Source organism: Amphiprion ocellaris, chromosome 17, assembly GCF_022539595.1.
Source record: "Amphiprion ocellaris isolate individual 3 ecotype Okinawa chromosome 17, ASM2253959v1, whole genome shotgun sequence".
Classification (NCBI taxonomy): domain Eukaryota; kingdom Metazoa; phylum Chordata; class Actinopteri; family Pomacentridae; genus Amphiprion; species Amphiprion ocellaris.
In genome coordinates this window covers 26,855,356-26,874,660 of record NC_072782.1, presented here as the reverse complement: position 1 = coordinate 26,874,660, position 19,305 = coordinate 26,855,356, and the positions used below count along the sequence as shown (strand labels likewise).

Sequence of the window (19,305 nt, the reverse complement as noted above, 5' to 3'; positions counted from 1 at the left end):
ATGCATTGCAAGTGAAAACCTACTTTGCAGCAAAACCGTTTCTGATTAAATTCAACTTCAATTCATTGACTTTTAACAGTGGCTTATGTGGTAAAGAGCAACATTTACACAGTCATTACTGCAGCACTTAGCAGTTTTACGTCTGATCTCGGTGACATTTGTGACTGTATTTCCAGGAGGGAATTAACAGGAAGGTCAGACGTGTTTTCTCTCTTTACATCCTCTGAATTTGAATCGACAGCTGACCTGTGCTCAGGAGCCGACGCTTAAACATCCAATCCGTGACCTGTGAGTAAAACACGAGGAAACTCACAGATACTGTAATTTCACAAGTTTCTCTTTCACCCCCAGGTCTGCGTCCTTCATTGAATCTCCTGAAGCCTGCTCTGCGCTGCAGCCTTCCCAGCATACAGCGCTCCACTAAGGCACTGAAAAATTACACTCAGCTCTCTTTGCTCCCGGGGCATCAAAGCAGCTGCTCTACTGAGCCAGAACCAGACACCGTGCTGTTCTGACAGCGTCGGCCTTCGGCTCATCTCACCTGGTGTGTCTTTTCACGTATTGACTCGCATCAGAAGGTAACAAAAAGTGCATGTGGCAGAAAGTGAGCCTTTGTATGGTCAATTGCTTTCCTTTTTTCAAAAGTTGAGGAGGGGGGAAGCTTTTTGACTGAAGGGTGTTCTGTTTGGTCTCTTTGTTAAACTTCAATTGAAAAGTAATCATTTTCATACAGGTTTCAGTGAAAAGCACTGAAGACAGAAAATCCCCTCAAAACTTACGCAGAGCTTTCAAATTTAGTTTTTTCCTTTGTGACCCAACACCATCACGCTTTTGACATTTTCCTTTTCGAGGGGGCCTGTCAATCTGGCAATATCAAAGCATTCCATTGTGCTGATAAATTCACCACGTTCTCGTGTGTAGTTTGATATGCATTCATCATCCTGGATGACTCAGTAGCTACACAGGGGACAAGACGACTCAGTCATCGTCGAATGACTCGTCTCTGCTGTGGATGATTACCTTTTTTAGATATCATCCATCACCTATGGGTTTAACTAAAAGAAGTGTTTATGAAATGTCAACAAGTAAGGAAGATGAATAGAATGTAAAAGGTTATTCTGCTGCACTGTTACTGTTTTTTCTTCAGTGTAACACTCCTTTCTCAAAGTGTAATTTCCCGGTAGAGATAGTTATCTACTTTTTTTTTTTTTTTTGCCGTTACAAAATGAGAATTTTTATCATTTGAAGAAATCTCCTCAGTCTAGATGAAAGGCTTAGTTTCCTCCCTGTCCTTGTTTTTTTTTAATTATGTCCAGCAATTATAAAGGGTTCAGTCAACTTGCTAGGTTTGTCTTTTTTTTATTTAAATAGTTAAAAAGGGAAATGAGCTTATTTTGCTTAATTTAAAAGGGGTAGGTCCACTAAATGATGACTGTAGAAGTATGAAGCAAGTGGAAAGAGAAACAGCCGTTCTTCACATAGACACATGGGCGATAACAGCAGTGCTGATAAGTGGCACCAGTTGGATGCTTTCCTTCTTGTAGGGCATATCCATTCATTCTCCTGCTTATTGATTATCATCTCGCAATCAAATTGTACATTAGTGGTATCATTTTGCAAAACTCTGTTGCAGATTGATGCGTATTTTGAGTGCTCAGTCATAACAGTATTTATTGAGGAAGACATCCAGACAGAAATCAGTTCATCCTAAAGGAATCTCTACGGTCAAGTGATTTATGCAGTTGTTTTCATGTTATAATGTAAGTTTCCAACACTTTAATCAACATTCAAGGTGTAATTAAGCCTGGAAATCTATAATTTACATAATACAGTAGGTCCTCGGTTTGCGACTTCTTTGACCTACGGCGTTTCGTGGTTATGTCACCATCTCCCATAAATTTATTAAGAAAGTCTTGTTCTATCATTCCGATGTCCTCAGTTTGCAACGTTAAAACAAATTTCGCGCGAGAACTACTTGACGAGCGGAGAAATACGTCTATACAAGGAAGACGGCTTTGTTTACATTTGCCGGTTGTAGGTGAGTGACGTAGGTAGCTATGTACATATGTACTTACGGTGAAAATTGTGTTACGTCACGCCACAGGAACTGAATTCTGATGTAAGTCGAGACCCCCCGGCATATGATATGGAAGTGCAATGACTCATACCAGCAGAACATGTATTTAATGTAATTAAACCCAGTTTTGATTGACAATGTGCTACATTATAAAAGCACAATATTTTTTTTAATCCTTCATTCAGTCACCTGCAATCATCCAACTGCCTTTATGCAGTATGCTGGGAGAACTAACGAAGCGTAACGCATGAAGCTGAATGTTTTTTTGTTAATTGTAACACGAGTCTTTTCTGCAATTTGACCTTAGAGGGGAATGTAAGGAGTCAAAAGAATGCAACGTGGAGGACGCCATCTTATTATCTGCTTCTCCTCCATTCACTCAGGGCCATTTTTAGCCATACAGTAGGCGAGCTAAAGGATGCCAGAGAGGAGGCAGAAATATCACCGGCTCGCGCTGCATCAAACACCAGATTCAGAGAGGAATCTGCCGCCAGATCTGTAGGGGGGGGGCAGTCGGTGAGGGGCTGATGCTCGCTGTCATATCGTTGCCTCTCGCTCAGTGTCGCTTATTTAGTTCCCACCAAAATAAAGCATGTGTATCATCATACAGTTACACAATAACCGTCGGATATTAACGTAGACGTCCTAAAACGAGGCAGCTGTGAGCAAATGCAGGACGCGTGATTGTTTTGACCCTTTTAGTGTTCACTGAAGCAATGCCGGCTACTGCTTTTTGATGTGCTACCTTCCAGGTGACTGGGCACTCGAATGCTGTTTGCCAAAAGACAAATGCACAACATCAAACATCAATTTGATTATTTTATGAGCGGTGTATATTTCCCAGGTTGTGATACGTATTGATTCTGAAACATTTCCACCAAAGCCTCACTTCCTGCTACAGATTATTCAGCTCCAGTGGATCACACCGTTGCCCCTAAACCTGCTGAGAGAAACATGCTCTCTTATTTTCTTCATGAACAATGTAGAAGAGTGGAAAAAAAAGGGAGGGGGTGGGGGGTTTGCTTGCTGCTTCTCTAGCTTAAGGCTTTCACATTAGTCAAGCAAATAATTAACTCAGAAATCCACAGTGTACCAAAGCATTGTGGGGTATCCATCCTATAATTGAAATTCACTCATAGAGGCCACATTTACTGCAAATCAATGTTTCACTTCTGTAGAACATTTTCATTTTCTGCTGTACACATATTGTACCTCCAGTCCATAATGAGCCAGCCCCATGTGCTGCTCTGGGGATTTGTAGTCAGCACTAGTTTTTTCTTCTTGAAATTGAATCTAAATATTGCATTTTCTATACATCAAACGAGGATGTGAATATATTTTTTGCTGTACATTTGCTGATGCTCAAGATCTTAAACCTGAATAGGAGAATCATATGGAAAACTGTGATATATTGTATGCTTAGTGTTTTTTAGGATTAGGTTTTAATCATAGAATGTTCTTGCAGAAAATAAAAAGCACAACATTGTCTGGCAGCTGTGCAACATCTCAATAGAAATCTGTTCACAAAGAGATGTGAACAACAGCGAGGGCTCATAAACCTGATTGTTATACTGCTACCTTTTTCAGTTATTGTGTGTACTTAAGGGGATTAGCTTCAAAGCGAGCAGTCTTTTATTACGTCCATTAAGCGGTGAATGAATTATTTGGAAATGCCAGGAAGTGACTCTCCAAGCTAGAAACCAATCAAGGTCTCATGAAATGAAATGTCATATACAAATTGAAAAGCGCAATCATATGGTGGTCACCTTATCTTAGAAAGTTCAAAAACTCACCATAATTGGTGAGCAACCGGAGCCCGTGTTTGATTGAATATCAGTGGAAAACTTTCCTTGATGTTTGGTGTTTTAGAAATATGGAGGTGGAAAATATTTGTAGAGACAGTTACAGTTAATGCTGCTTTTTGCCAAATAGTTTTTCCAAACCAACACTAAAGGGGCTTTCAGGCAGACACCACTGCACTCTGAAATCCATTATTTCCAATCACTTGCACCAAACCACAATGGTTTCGTCGCTGCGTCAAACAAACTGCAGTGTTCAATTACATGAACTTTTACAGCTGCACACAGTAAAAGAAACTAGACGTTCATTCAGACATGAAGGACAAAATGGAGGAAAGGCTGATATTGTGTTTTGTCTGAATTTCCTAAGTTACGGTGTGTTAATAATGAAAGAAAGGGAAATCTTTGCAGTCAGATTTCATCCAAGCAAGCATGTTAAGGGTCTTTTAACAGTTAGGTAGCTTGTTGTAGGTAGCTATACAGCAACGGGCCTCAAATAACTTTGGGTTGCTATTTGTGCTCCTTTAACAGTTCTATAGAACAATTTCTCAGTTGAGCCCCTTTCAGACATGCACTCCTTTCTCTTAATCTGACAGCAAATTCACATTTCAGCTTCATGTCTGGGTCAGTTTTTTGGAAAATGTGCGACCGGAAACTGCAAAGTTAGACCTGGTAACATTTCAGTATCACTTTCAACACAGAACAAGTCAGAACTACATCCGATCCCTTTAATAGATCGACATGACCAAGCAACAGTACGTCGAAAAGAAGGCTCTTCCCCACATACTGATCAGCATCAGAATTCACACGAGCGTCTCCAAACAGTGACAGCTGCTCATAACAGCAGCAGCAACTTCATTACTTGTAATTATAAATTATCCCTGACAGGAAAACAGGATCAGTTTGGGTCAGGATCCAGCAGTAAATCACACTGTGTAGCTTTCTTCCCATCAGACAGACGAACTGCCACACAGAGTTTAGTTTTGGTGCTTCCAGCTGTTTTCAGGAGTGTGTGAAGTGATTAAGGGGAGGTGTTTTCACATTTTAGCAGCAATACTGACTCAAAAACACCTAGGAGAGAGTCTTTCCTCTGAGTTTATTAAATATCTGCAGCATCAAACAGCAGCAGGATTCATATGAGTCTCCAAAATAAGGGAGCTGATGGACAGAACAACGGAAGTAGCTTCATTAATTAGCTACAGTTGTAAAGTAACAGTGTTTTCAATGTTAGGAAATCATAAATCAACTTGGCTTTTATTCATTTGGAGGCTTTTTCCATATGTTGACATCAATAATGATCCAAAAGCATCCCAAGGAGAGTCTTTCCTTGGAGTTTATTATTACATGTAGCATCTGACAGCAGCAGGGTCCATATGAGTCTCCAAAATAAGAGAGTTGTTGCACAGAATAACAGCAGTAATTTTATTAATTAGCTATAATTATAAAGTATCCCTGACATGGGGACAGGTTCCATCAAATCTAACATCAAGTCATACTGTTATCTTACTGTAGGCAAAGTTTTAGTTAGATTATTAGTTATTTGGGCACTTACAAACTGCTGTTAGATTTAAGTTTGTTTTAGCATTAATGTTCATTATACCTTACTTTTTGTGTTGTCTATTCACACATGAATGAAAGAGGAACATTATTGGAAAAGTGACTTTATGTTTGAATGGCTGAATTCCATCACATAATGGATTGATGGAGCTCCATATCTCATGCTTGAAAAGGGCTTTAGTGACATAGTTTTACTAGAAATTATGAAAACTCCACGTAACACGACAAATCTGGTACGAAGAGTATTGTGTTCTACACCTGAAAGCTCCTTCAGGTGTCACCAGAGTCACCGCTTTCATTTTCTTCACTGAGTAATTCTCAACTTTCTTTTAACATTACCAGGTTGGATTAAACTGATTTTCATTCAAAGTCGTTTGTATCCTCTAACCCATTCAAAAGTTACCCTCTCTCCTGCACAAATACATATAAAATATAAAGTAATCCTTTGACCAACAGTTTAACAAAGCTTCATATTACACAAAGTCCACATAAAAATGAAGAGAAGGTGCAAATAAGCGCCTGACTGTGAGCCAGTGTCCTTCTAAGGCGATTAGAAAAACCCTGACTGATAAAGATCAGAAAGTTTTTACAATTCAAAACATTGATATTTTCATGGATTTTTTTTGTAAAGCCCCCGAAACTCTGCAGCAAATCCCAGGTAATTCTCTGTGACATTAAATATGTATGAAAATAAGAAACAATAATAGCCGTAGCACTCAGGAACTCAGATAATCTGCTTTATCGGTGATGTGTAGGTGGAGTTTCATTACATTTGTGACAACTGGCCGACTGGCTGGATTCTTATTATTGAGATGTTGCTGAGTCCTGATTGCTGCATGTGAGAGACTTTTGTGAGAAAAGTATAGAAAAAGTAAGAAGAAAACCGTTTTCATCTCGCAGTAATATGCTGATTAAGGAAGTGCATTTTCAAGTCTTTTAAAGTAGGAAATGCTTATAATGAACACATTACCTTTAGTATGAGGTGTTCTACTGCAGAGTCATATCAAGGCTTTTATTTTGTTCCTCTGTATGTGCAATGAAAGGAAAGAAATCAGACTCGGGTCAACGCCTCTTTCAAGACATGGGAACATATATATATATATACATACAATAGCAAGGATTGGATTTATCAGATTTAAACGAACAAGGTTGTTTCAGTACCTTAATGCTCAGTGGTTTTCACATAGCCTGAAGAACAGAACATTTACACAAGCCATAGCAGCAGCAGTCTGATTTTGTATAGAAATCTAGCTCCACTCTGCACTTTTGACACCGAGTGGGCAGCTGACTTCATTGACTGATAAAATACTGGTCTTACATATGAACCGCCTTCTAATCATCCTAATGGTATTAGCAGCAGACAGCAGCCGTCTCGGGGAAAACAATCCGAGGTAACATCACAGCCATCTTTTTTTTAATCCCCCTGCAGTCGAAATTTATTTGGACATGTCTTTCATATCGCTTTGACATCCCAGATTACGGGGTGGAACAAACACGTGTCTGACTGCCGAGTGGAGATTTCACAATGCTGAGAGCAAACACTGTAAGCGGTAATGAGTGTGTACAAGGGGACTGGAACGACTTCTTTCAAAGGCGAACACTTGAATCATTCAGACGACAAAAGTTCACACTGACCAGTTGTGTTTTTTTTCTTTGCACATGCTGTGAATTCATCAGCCGTGTGCTCATTGGTATTTAGGCTTCTTATTTCCACTGACGAGAGGCTGAGATTGATAACAGCTTTATATAGAAGCTCTGACACTTTGCACGGCTTTTAATCATGTGTGATAATTAGCCCTAATTAACTTACATTCTCAGCTCTCATAGTATGATTAGATCTATTGTATATTTTACCGAAGCATTTAATTACATTTACCTCCGCTGCGCTTCAAATGGATATGTGACTTTTAAAGTCCCTAACAACTAAGACATTTGCAGTCCTGGCTGATTTTGGCAACACCTGTGGGTCTCCATGGCAACACCAAGTGGGGTTTGATGCTACAGTCACACACAATCCTGTGGGCAGCCAGTCAGTAAGAAATACAACACAGCAATTTGGCTTTTTCTGTGAGCCACTATGATCAGATTTCATGTGGCACAAGTAGTTTTCCTTCTTGTTATTTATTCACTGGGCTATTTAAAACTGATCTCCTGCTCAATATGGAAATTTTGTTCCACCCGATGAAGGTTTTTAATGTGAAGAAGTGGCAGTGAAAGCTTAAAATCAGAAATACAGGGAACAGTGAGGATGATAGTGGTAAGATAAAATTAAAAACAGTATTGCTATATATATTTAAGCTCAATTTTCTTGAACTTAAATGGCAGCAGTGGTTGAAAATAGTTTAATTTCTTGATGTTCTTGAATTTAAAAACACTCATTTGTTTATATATAATAATTTTCTCAAAAAACGTCATTTTACCAAATTAGGTAGTTTGGAGTCACATTTCTGGCCACCCAATGAATGCAGATCAAATATTCAGTCTCTTTTGGCTCCATGTTTGGTCTCCACCAGCTCCTGAGGGAAATACATGACCCTTAATCACCTAAATGCTGCAGTATATCTGTCAGACAGTTATTATTTTATACCAAGAATCAGCAAGATAGAGTTGACAACAGTTTTGCTATATATTTATGCACAGTTTCTTGAACTTAAATGGCAATAATGGCATAAAATAGTTCATTTCATGATGATCTTGAATCTATAAACCCAGATTTGTAGATAATCATAATTTTGTAAGAAAAAAAAACCTTTTTGCCACAATAGGTAGTTTGGAGTCATATGTCTGGCCACCCAATGAATGCAAATCAAATATTCTCTCTGTTTTTGCTCTGTTTTTGGTCTCCACCAGCTCCTAATGGAAATACATAACCCTTAATTGCCTCAATGCTTCACTGTGTTTGCCAGGCAGTTTTTATTTTATAACAAGTTATTACAAAAATATTGACTCTAACCACTTTCAATAAAGATCAATTTTAGACAGTCAAGTTCCACCTTAACTCTCCCAGGAAGTGAATTTGTTCCATTATCTCGAGTCACTCAAACTGTGATTACTGAAGGGAACAGGAAGTGTTCTTCTGTGGTTTTTATGTGGAGGCCAAACCTGCGCTCAATTGAAAAGTTGACAATCTGTACTCTTTCTCTTTGGCGGAAACTTTGTTGTGACGTGCAAGTTAGATACAGCTCTGATTAGATTTAAAATTAAAACAGATGATTCGTGTCAAGTAGTGCTGAAATAATAGTCAGATGTGTTATTTAAGAAGAAGGAAAGCACCCCCAAAATCACTGGTTGCACTCTCCATGCTTATTTTTCCACTTTTCATATCCCTGCAAATCAGTTTGTGTGCTGTTAGATAAACAAACAATTTAGTAGATTATAATGGGCATTTTTCCGTGTACTTTCAAACTAGTTGCTAGATAACCTCATTCAAGATCTCCAACAATGACTCACAAAACATTGCATTTGCACTAAAAGAACAAAAACACCACACAAAATGCACACAATTAGTCTCTCATGGCAAGACATTCATGTTTCATTTAACCTTGCAGACATCCGTAATTATTTTTGTTTTTTTTCACCGTCTTCAAGCAGACTGCAGCAGGTATTTTATTTTTGCATGACAGAAAGAATGAGGATGGCAATTAACGCTTGTTGCCGAGGATAAGCCGCGACTATTATCTCCTGCCAAGTGTAAAATTAGTGCGATTATCAGCAATATTACCATAGAAATATGGTCAGACGTGGATAATTTCAAGATAGAAACCTAAATGGGAGTTTTTCAATCAGTCTATCTGCACATCCGGCGTTCAGTCGGTGAGGCAAGAACTCACAACATGTCAGTGAAGTTAATTACCTCACCGAATGCCTCCCAGCAGAGTGTGGAATAATAGCATCAGGGGAGAGAGTGACTTTTCCTGTGTTGTATTGGTTTTATAGTACGGCAGAATCTCTCTTAACCCCTATTTCACTTTAATTAGGCGTGTACCCAGGAGACGGACTTCTTTTTTTGGTGAAAAACATTCTTGTTATCCCAAGGGCAATGACCTTGCAGTGAGTGTTTCTTATTCTCTCATTGATTACAAAGCGTGTTCATCCAGAATTGATGACCTTATTATAATGGGTGGTTTTAACGTGTCCTTGAGAATCCACTCGCGCCCGGAAGATAATTGAGCCCAATTTCTCACCGCTACTGTTGACATTATGAAGCACTTTTCAGGTTTTTAGATTTATGACGATTATATTTGACTCAAATAAATGGCTACCTTTTCATTAACTGAAAGAAACTGTAGGTGTAAACTTTGAGTCCTGGGAAGTAAAGGATAATATGTACATTTACATTAAGAAAAGAATAGTGAAATATGCAGATTTTTATATATCAATAGAGCATATATGTGTGTGTACTGTTGACTTTTGCAGATGAATTTGTTTGATTTCCTTTTTCTGTATTTATGGTTCAGGAATTGGTGTAAATGTTCTTAAATTTAGCCAGTTCTATGACAATGTTTACAAAAAACGTGACTGTAATTAAGCAAAAGAGCTCATCTAGATGGAAAAATTTGTCAAAAGCATTTATTTTAGCTGGGAGGACTTCTTTTTAACAACTACTCATGTTTGTATTCAGATGAAGAATTTCAGTTTTTAAATGTTGGCTCAGTTTTCAAGGTATCTTTTTTTATGTCAAAAGTTCTGATTTGTTCATAAGTGTTTGATTACAGCAATATTTTGGCAGATTGTGATTTGTTAGATTTTTTATGTTATGTGAATTTGTGCGTCTTGTAAAATGATTACTTTTACTTACCGAGACAGTTTTTAAATAGATTCTACATATATGCACTCCCTGATTCAGGGTTTCCATTGTTTCCGATGAAAATGTAAATTGTAAACTATTTTAAGAATTCGTGTACGGTGAAATAAACCTCTTTGCAGGACATTTGTAAACCTCTTTGCTCCTCTGTCTTTCACTGCCTCTTCAAACTTACCCAATTCATAAAGTCAAACAGGGCAACGCTGAATGTTCTTCATTTTTGTCATATTTTAATAAATAAACCCAAACTAACCTTTTACTTTCTTGCCCCACATCTGATTCTTCCGCCCCGGTTACTTTTCAGATCCTTTGCTGTTTATCAGACGCCGGATGAAAAGGTGTTCACTAGGGTGATGACTTTTTTACAACCTCATATCCCTGTATCATAATTTGATGAACTTTTATTAAAGATTAGATAAAATGTTACTTTTAAGGTGATTTGATAAAAAAACCTCACGCACAAAATGATTTTAAAAATTTTAATTATCAGCTTTTTGGCCAGAATTTGAAGTCACTGGAAGCAAAGTAAAAATTGAACACAAGTGATATATATAACTTTACATAGGGTCAGCAAACACAAAAAGCATTTGGTACTGTTTGTGAATGCTTCTTGGGGCTTAACGAATTTAGTCCCATTGATAGTAATAGTGATTTTTTCAAAGTGGTTTGTGCGTGACCTTTTTCAATATTTCAACAGAATAAATGTCATTTTAATCATTAATAGGCAAAAGTTCATTCATTAGTGCTACAGGAAATAATTTTTGAGAAAAAAAAGTCAAAAAGTCATCACCCTAGTGTTCACACACATCAATAGGACTCTTTCACACTAGACAAGTAACATGAATTCTCGACCTGATTGGTATTCCCCCTTGCTCATTTTGAATGTTTTGCATACACAAATACTTTCCAAATCAATGGAACTTTGTTGATCCAAACCCTTTGAAAAATGGGGCTATTTTGGGAGAACGTAGACGCTCACCAGCATAGACATTAATCACCGGAGTTGATTTCCCAAACTATGAAACAAACACACAGTGAGAAAATTGTAACCCTTTTTCCGTCCATTTGAAACTTTTGCAAGGAAATGGATGGTTTTTAAAGATTATAGTGTTTTGTTTTGGTAATCTTTAGATGACACAGCTGCTGTTTCCATCCAGCTGCTTTTCTCATTTGGATTGTGGTCACGACTGGGTGTGATTATCATGGATCACTACTGGAGATGGACTGAATTCACAGTAGATAAACCATGTAAGCAGGTAAGCCTCTTAAGTGGCATATTTAAGGCACACATACAGTAAGCACCTCAGTTGTTATTGGACGACTAAAGCGATGCCAATAAAACACACACTTAACCACTTTTGAGTTTAATAGCAATAAGCTTCTAAATGGAAAGTGCCATTTATATTAACACAACGTAAATGTTATGGCAACTGTGTGGCTCCACAAACTAAAAAAAAAAAAGGCTTTGTGGAGGAATAAAACACCACCATCATTACTTCTTTCACCATCATTACTGACTTTTTCTTCATTACAGTGATGGATAATAAGCCACTCCAGGCTGTGCCAACCCATAACTGTGCGTTATGTGGCGCCGTACTAAACCTCTTTGTTGTCCCAGAAATCACTGTAAGGCTCTCGCAGTTTAGCCGGCAGTTCAAGAATTCACACAATATGAAAGTGATTATTTAACCTATAATTTTCACATCATGAATTTCAAATTATAACTTTCTGAAGTGGACCCCTCTCCAACAGACAAACACACACACATGCAGTAAATCAAATAAAAAATGGAACAAAAACAGGAAATGGAATTGCTCATAAACATCTACATGACCAGTGGGCTTGAGTGGGCATTTTCACACTTCCTCAGTAATTACTGCGGTAACCCTGGCAAATGTGTCTATTTAATTATAGACAATAATGCAAGACAACAGCAAGTGGGACTGGCTGCTGTGTGTCCCATAAAAAAGAATGCCAAGTGAAAGTAACCAATCCAAACAATGTCAATAAAACATTTAACCACTTTTTGGCTTCTGGGTGCAATCGATGGGGCGATTGTAAGTGACTGCAGTATTACAATCGGTTGGACAAATTTGGATTCCTGTCTGGGTCACCGTTAGTTGACCTTAAGGAGGTAAAATCTCACATGAACTCTTGAACTCTGGCGGGGCTTTATGGAATGTAAACATTTGATCTTGTCAGATTCCGCTATTCTCAATGAGATTATTTGGCAAATTTGGGATTTTTACAAGGGAAACTGAGGCCAACATCAGGCGCTGATGAGATTATTTGTAGGTTTTTAGGTTTCAGTGCAAGCTGTAACTCATTTCATTTGTGACAAATTCACTCACGTAACATTTTTCTGCTGCAATGATTCTTTATCCAACCCTAAAAAGACATTCATCCAATCCTAAAAACAGATATATTCAGCTAATTTACATCCACAAAAACATTTTATAGTAAACACACTGAAAACTGAAAACAAAGGAAACATTAATAATAAATGTGCAAATCTAACAAATCTGCACATCCTCAATTGTGTTTCATTCATGTCCCTACAACATCCACTCATGGTAGCTAAACCATGAATAATGTTTTTAGCCATGCCAGCGGAAAAATGTTTGGAGCCACATTAGCAACAAGCCTCTAGAGATGCCTGTAGTGTTAGTGTGTTGTTCCACCACGTTGGTCTAGACTCAAATATCTCAAAAAGAGATGAGTGGATTGCTATAAAATCGTTTACAGACATCCGTGGTCCTCAGAGGATGCATCTGATGTCCTAGATTTTCTCGTTTGGTATCCATAGTTCTGCATTATGTATAGACTGTGCCCAGTAGTGTAAAACAGAAGTCTTTACAAATAGATGGAAATGAAAGAAGCTATTTTATCAGTTGTTGGCATCTCTGCATAGCGCCTAAGAAGTTCATATTTTTAACATAACTGTGTCAAATTTTGGACCAAAAAAATGCAAAAGTGGGATCTAAATCAGAGATCACAGAGATTCCCATTGAAATGAATGGACTTTGGTTGACTTGTGTACACAGAACTATGTGGAAACAAGGTGTAATGTTGACATTTGCAGTTTTGAGTGAAATGTATGATTTTTACAAGCAGAACAATCAGAGATCACAGATTCCTATTGGAATAAATGGACTTCTATTGATTTTTATGCACAAAGCTTTGTTGAAAAAGTATGTAAGATTGACATATGTGGTTATGAGATAAATATGTGATTTTTACAACCGGAACTGAGGCCAAAATCATCACAGGTTTTGATAAAATTATTAATACTAGACTCTTTTCATCTGTCTGTTAAAAATTCACTCAAATATACCATTTTTTTCTGCAATGATTTTTTATCCAACCCTAAAAATTAAATATATAATGTATATGTAACATGCTTGCATTGACAAAAATATTTCATAGGAAACACTTCCAGATCCAGACTGAAATATCTCACTGACAACAGGATGGATTGCTATAATGTAGTGTGCAGACATTCATGGTCCACAGAGGACACACCATGATGAATTGAATTTTTCCTATAATGCCCCATTTGGTGCCCGTAATTCTGTTTAAATGTACAGACTGTGCCCCATAGTGTATAACAGAAAGAAATCCATGTATTTCTGAATGGATGGGAAGTTATGTAGAGCATAGTCCACCTAAAAGGTTTTAACATTGGTGAGGCAAAATGTGTGTCTGTATGCATATATATATATATATATATATATATATATATATATATATATATATATATATATATACATATATACACATATGTATATGTATATATATATATATATATATATATATATATATACACATATGTATATATACACACATATGTGTGTATATATATATATATATATATATATATATACACATATGTATATATACACACATATGTGTATATATATATATATATATATATATATATATATACACAGAAACTGGGATTTTACAAACAATCGAGCACAATCTTACTTCCATTTAACTAAGGCAATAATGTTGAAGGTATTCCTTGATGATTACCCCTTATGTGTACATTTATGCTCGAGAATTCAGGCATGTCTTTAGCTCCACAATTACATTGCCCACTGCATTTATCCAGACGCCCAACATGAGCTCTGCTCTGGCTGTCAAGACTGCAAAAAGCCTGCACGGCAGAAAATAAATTGTCATTTGGGGGTGTTTAGCATTCCTAGGTTTCAATAATCCTCATGTCTGTTCCCAGCTTAAGGTGACACTGCGATCCCCTGTGACTTGTCACTCCAATCAGATGAGATGGATGCTGCCTGCAGCTGTTCCTCTCAATCAGAGCAGTCGCCAAACATCAGACGTCTGCACAATCTCCGCACCGCACCTGTTGATTTGCTCCGTCTTTCGAGATCCCTCAAACGGCACACTTTCAACAGCAGACGGGAATCAACGAATGAGGAGATTGTCCTTGACACGTTGCTTGACTTTGCCTGTGCCATCTATGCCGTGTAACAGAATGGAATCTGTGGGGCGCTGGCGGCTTCGTACAACGGCACACTTACACTTTCCCGCAGACAAAACTCTTCAAAAGGCCAAGAGTGCCAGATGCAAACTAAGTGATGCAAAACATGACAGGAAAATAGCAGTGCATCGGTGTCAGTGTGAGCTGTCATAAAGACACTAACAACAAGCAAAATGTCCTGCAGGAATACACAAAGGCGCAGCTTGTTTGTTGCCTCATACTTCATAATTGCCAGTCTGGGGATGAAAATGCACCATAAAAACTAACATTTTCTGTGATTTCCAAGAGATTATTCTGATGCATCGCCTTTGGCCTCAAGTATGAGCTACTATAATTACAATGTAAATGATCTGTTTTCACCTTCAAATACAGCCGTCAATAGGCTATTTTACACAATGAATGTTCACCGTTTCAGACAAATAGATTATTCCATTAGTCGAATTGATTACAAACAGGTTAGTGGGGTCGACTGTGTTGGCCAAACAGCAAATTGGATAAAAAGTGGATGCCATCAGTCTGGTGTGCTGAGGTCTATCTGGTTTAATTCATACTAGCATAGTGTTGTGTACCGCTTTGTGTGTCATCCTTTGTCTTTTGTTGAATATTGCTTTCACTGGTTCTAATGAGGATTTGTTGTTTGCTGATTTTCCCTTTTGCTGCTCATCACCCAACTTTGTCCATTCCGTCTTTTTGGCCTCCCCATCACCTCTGATGTTTGAAAATCTCTTTGAACACTTCTGCCGTCGGGTTTGTCCATCACTTTGAACATTTGCCCTTGTCTGTGGCTTCTGTCAGAGCAGAAAAGACAGCAGATGTCGGTCTACGTTACACTACAGTTCAAGACATCAGACTGATGCAAAGATCAAGAGGCTATTAAGTCAGATTATTAAGATGCTTTTTAGGGGGGAGCTAAAGTAACTTCAAAAAAGAAAATGGTGAAATAAGATTGTTTTAACTAGTGAGTGACAGTTTGTAAAATCTCCACTAGTCAAAGTTTTTTTGTTTTTTTTTTTCCCGTGGTTGTCCTTATCTGCACTATAGCTGGCAGAAACTCCGCTGGCTGAAACAGGGACAAAAGCCATTTGGCACCACCGGCAGATAATTCATATGGCGCAGTGCTACAGGATTAAACCAAGAACCACTAATGAAATTGAGCACAAGGCTTCTTCGAGGCTATTTTCAAAATGTCCTTGAGCAATCACAGTCACAATTATGACGTGATGGGAGAGGAAGCTTGGCCCCAATGTTCCCTGTAATTTTTCCTGAGTGTGAGCAAACACACAAACTCCCTGAGCGTCCCTTGGACCACTGTGAGCAACATCAGACGTGTGCACTGTGGTCACACCAGCATCACATCCATTCAAGTTACATGGTTCATTAAAAGAATCAAATTACAGCATTTACATTTCTGTTAAAACACTTTGTCAACAGGAGCCAGTTGAAGGCTGCAGTGATTTTAGTGACACTACAATGTATAAGAGTGAAGTTATTGAATATTTGTCTCTCTTTACTGTTGCAGAGGTTTTGCAAATTGCAGACGGACCCTGTTCACTCCATAGACACCAATGTTATTCCTGTAGCTTGAAAGACAGCTACTTTTGATAAAACTGGGCTTGTAGCACATTGTCTGCCTTGCAACAATGGGAAAGAGGCACCGTTTATGTTTTGACAACCTATATCTAATGAGTTATTGATGCTGGAAGTCCGAATCTGAGAATATCTTTCCAACTTTACTGAACTTGGGGCCACTACCACCTAAGGAGTGATATATTTAATTTTGAAAAAAGCATTTAGCCATACTTAAAGCTTTAAGTGCTTTATTGACACGGAACTAAAAATTTTGTATTGTTTTATTATCACAGGTTCTGTCTGAAAAGAGGTGGCATCATTTTAAACAGTGAAATCAAACTAACAAAATGTAATGACCAACCAGTGAGCAATACCGGATTCTGCAAAAACATAAACAACTTTTTAAAAAAAAAAATCTAAATCTTATCTTAACACAGTTAATGTATTAACTTATTTATGTGTGTGTGCATGTATTTATTGATTTATTTAGTACTGTTAACATATCAGAGTTCTGAGTGAGTTTTTCTTAAGATAGGCAAAGGCCATTTATTGATTACATATAGGCTGTTAAATGTTCATTAAAAACTAAAAAGCATTAAAAAAAAAAAACTTAGGCATTTATTGAGTCACTAAAATACTGTAGAGTACAGACCACATCAGCATGATTATAAGCATCCTCTGGTAATTTAACAACCAGATACTGATGTCTCTCACCATATGGACTTCAGGAGATGACTGGGGGATGATAAACTGTGACCTACTGGTTGGGTTCTCTCTGTTCTCATGTTTCTTACATGTTTGTCCCCTGACAGCCGGGTCCTAATGTTTTTTGAGCAACACACCATACTATGACGTTTTTACAATGATGGTTCTACTATGGAACCAGTTTGACATGTTCAGGTGTTCTTTGTGTGAAAACTCAGAGATTTCAGGTATCAGAAGGTGGTTTTCAACTTTCTTTGTTAACTTTCTGCTTCAACTTTAAACTAAATTTCCTTCACTAAACCAGCCCTCTGGACTTCCAGTAAGCTGTGTTCCTATTGGCTGTCCAGGTGGCTGCTTGGTGTTATCAGGAACACCTGAGCAGCTCAGTGTCTTCCTGCTTTATGTGGCTGCAGACAAACATTTCCTCTGCTTCTGTTCACCAGTGAACCGGGTTTGGCTCCAATGCTTGAGTTTGTTCTTTAGGCGTTGGCTTGCAGCTTCCAGCAGTAAAATACACTTTAATGTGTTTCTTGGTGTGTTTTAGGGCTTTGTACTGGATAGTTGTCTTGGTTAATGTGGTTCTTTAGCCACAGTAACCACATGGTGCTAATGTGTGCAGTGATTAGTGGATTTGATGCAGCTGAGTTGTGTCTTTATCTTGGCTGTAGTGAGTCTTTAGAGGTTTTTGGTGAGACACATTCTGTATTCTTGTTTGTGAACCAACGTTGGTTGTCCAGAAGGTAAGAGTTCCTGTCCTGATTCTCTGTTCTCAGAGGTTCTCTGGTAGGCTGCAGGAGACTTTAGCGTTTGGGTTGTACTAGTTTGGTTTTTGTATGGTTTCATTTGGACGACTATCTTGAGGCCCCTCCATGTGGTTTAGTGAGGTTTTCTGCAACAGTTCTACAAAGCAACCTGCAGCAGAAGAGACTTTGAGAGTTTTTAGGAAGTTCTGGAGACCAGACTTTAGAGCAGCAGAAACATTTGTCAGCAGTTTGAGCAGGAGAAGGTGAGCTTCAGAGTAGAAATGAGACAGAAACCTTCTTGACCCGTGTGGTGAGGTCCTGTACCAAGAGTTTGAGCAGGTTGTGAAGAGTCTGTAGTTCTTTGGTCTGAAAGTACAAGAAGAGTCGACTCATTAAAGGAGAAAACGGGAGATATTGTTGGTTCTTCTGTCGCTCTGCAGTTTCCAGTTTCCTTAGACTGAATATCAAGTTTATATTTTAAATGATTTGCCATGTGAGCCCAAGAAGACTTCAATAAACTCCCTCCATCCCCTGGACACAACAGATTTCATTACCATGTGAAATTGTTTTGTTTTTTTTTTTTAATGTTTTTGAGTTTTAATAATAGTTTTAGCATAGTTTTTTTTCTCATTGCTTCTTTAGTTTTGTCATCTGTGTAAAAGGTGCTAAACAAATAAAGTTGAATTGATAAACTGAATAATTGACAAACTCATGATTGTGACAACAGAAGTATTTTCATTGTGATTTAAGGGTTTATTTCATTTTTATGGTTGGGGTTAAAATCTTGACAGAAAAAGAAGATTCAAGAAATAAACTACATAACAAAAAGCCATTAAAGGAAAAAAAATTAATACAATAAAACTTCTAAAAAGTTTTATTATTAAAAAGATTTAAGAAATTTAAGATGTAACTTTCTAATTAAACATTTAATTTTTTAATTAAATGTTTTGTCTTTTTAAAGGTGTAATAAACTAATTAAATGTTTTGCATTTTTTAAAATGTTTAATATTCTTCTTGTTTAATTGTATTTTTTAAATGTTTAATTATCAAAAATATTTTATCTTTAATTTTTAATATTTGTATTTTAAAAATTTTGTTTAATTTCATAATGACATGTATTGAATCTTGTTGAATTATCTAATTCAATATTTTGTCTGTTTAATAGAATTTAATTATATTTAATGTTTAACACTATTAAACAGACAAAATATTGAATTTGATAATTCAACAAGATACAATACATGTCATTATGAAATTAAACAAAATTTTTAAAATACAAATATTAAAAATTACAGATAAAATATTTTCGATAATTAAACATTTAAAAAATACAATTAAACAAGAACAATATTAAATATTTTAAGAAATGCAAAACATTTAATTAGATTATTAAACCTTTAAAAAGACAAAACATTTAATAAAAAATTAAATGTTTAATTAGAAAATTACATCTTAAAGACAATAAAACATCAAATAGGAATTAAACAGAAAATACAATGAAGCATTTAAAAAGAAAATTAAACATTAAAAGGTGGTAAAACATTTAA

The 19,305-nt window shown here is 37.0% G+C and overlaps 1 protein-coding gene across 3 annotated transcripts in view; it reads left to right on the top strand.

The window, feature by feature from the left end:
* igsf9a (immunoglobulin superfamily, member 9a) overlaps window positions 1–19,305 on the top strand; it is an 89,912-nt gene that overhangs the window by 65,572 nt on the left and 5,035 nt on the right. For 2 of the 3 annotated variants that reach the window (XM_055019131.1, XM_055019129.1), the window contains exon 21: window positions 352–10,363. In XM_055019131.1, coding sequence (XP_054875106.1) covers window positions 352–515 — 164 coding nt within the window. In that variant the 3' untranslated portion in view covers window positions 516–10,363. Of the gene's footprint in view, window positions 1–351; window positions 10,364–19,305 lie in introns of those variants that run through there. The other variant, XM_055019130.1, reaches the window with a different exon arrangement.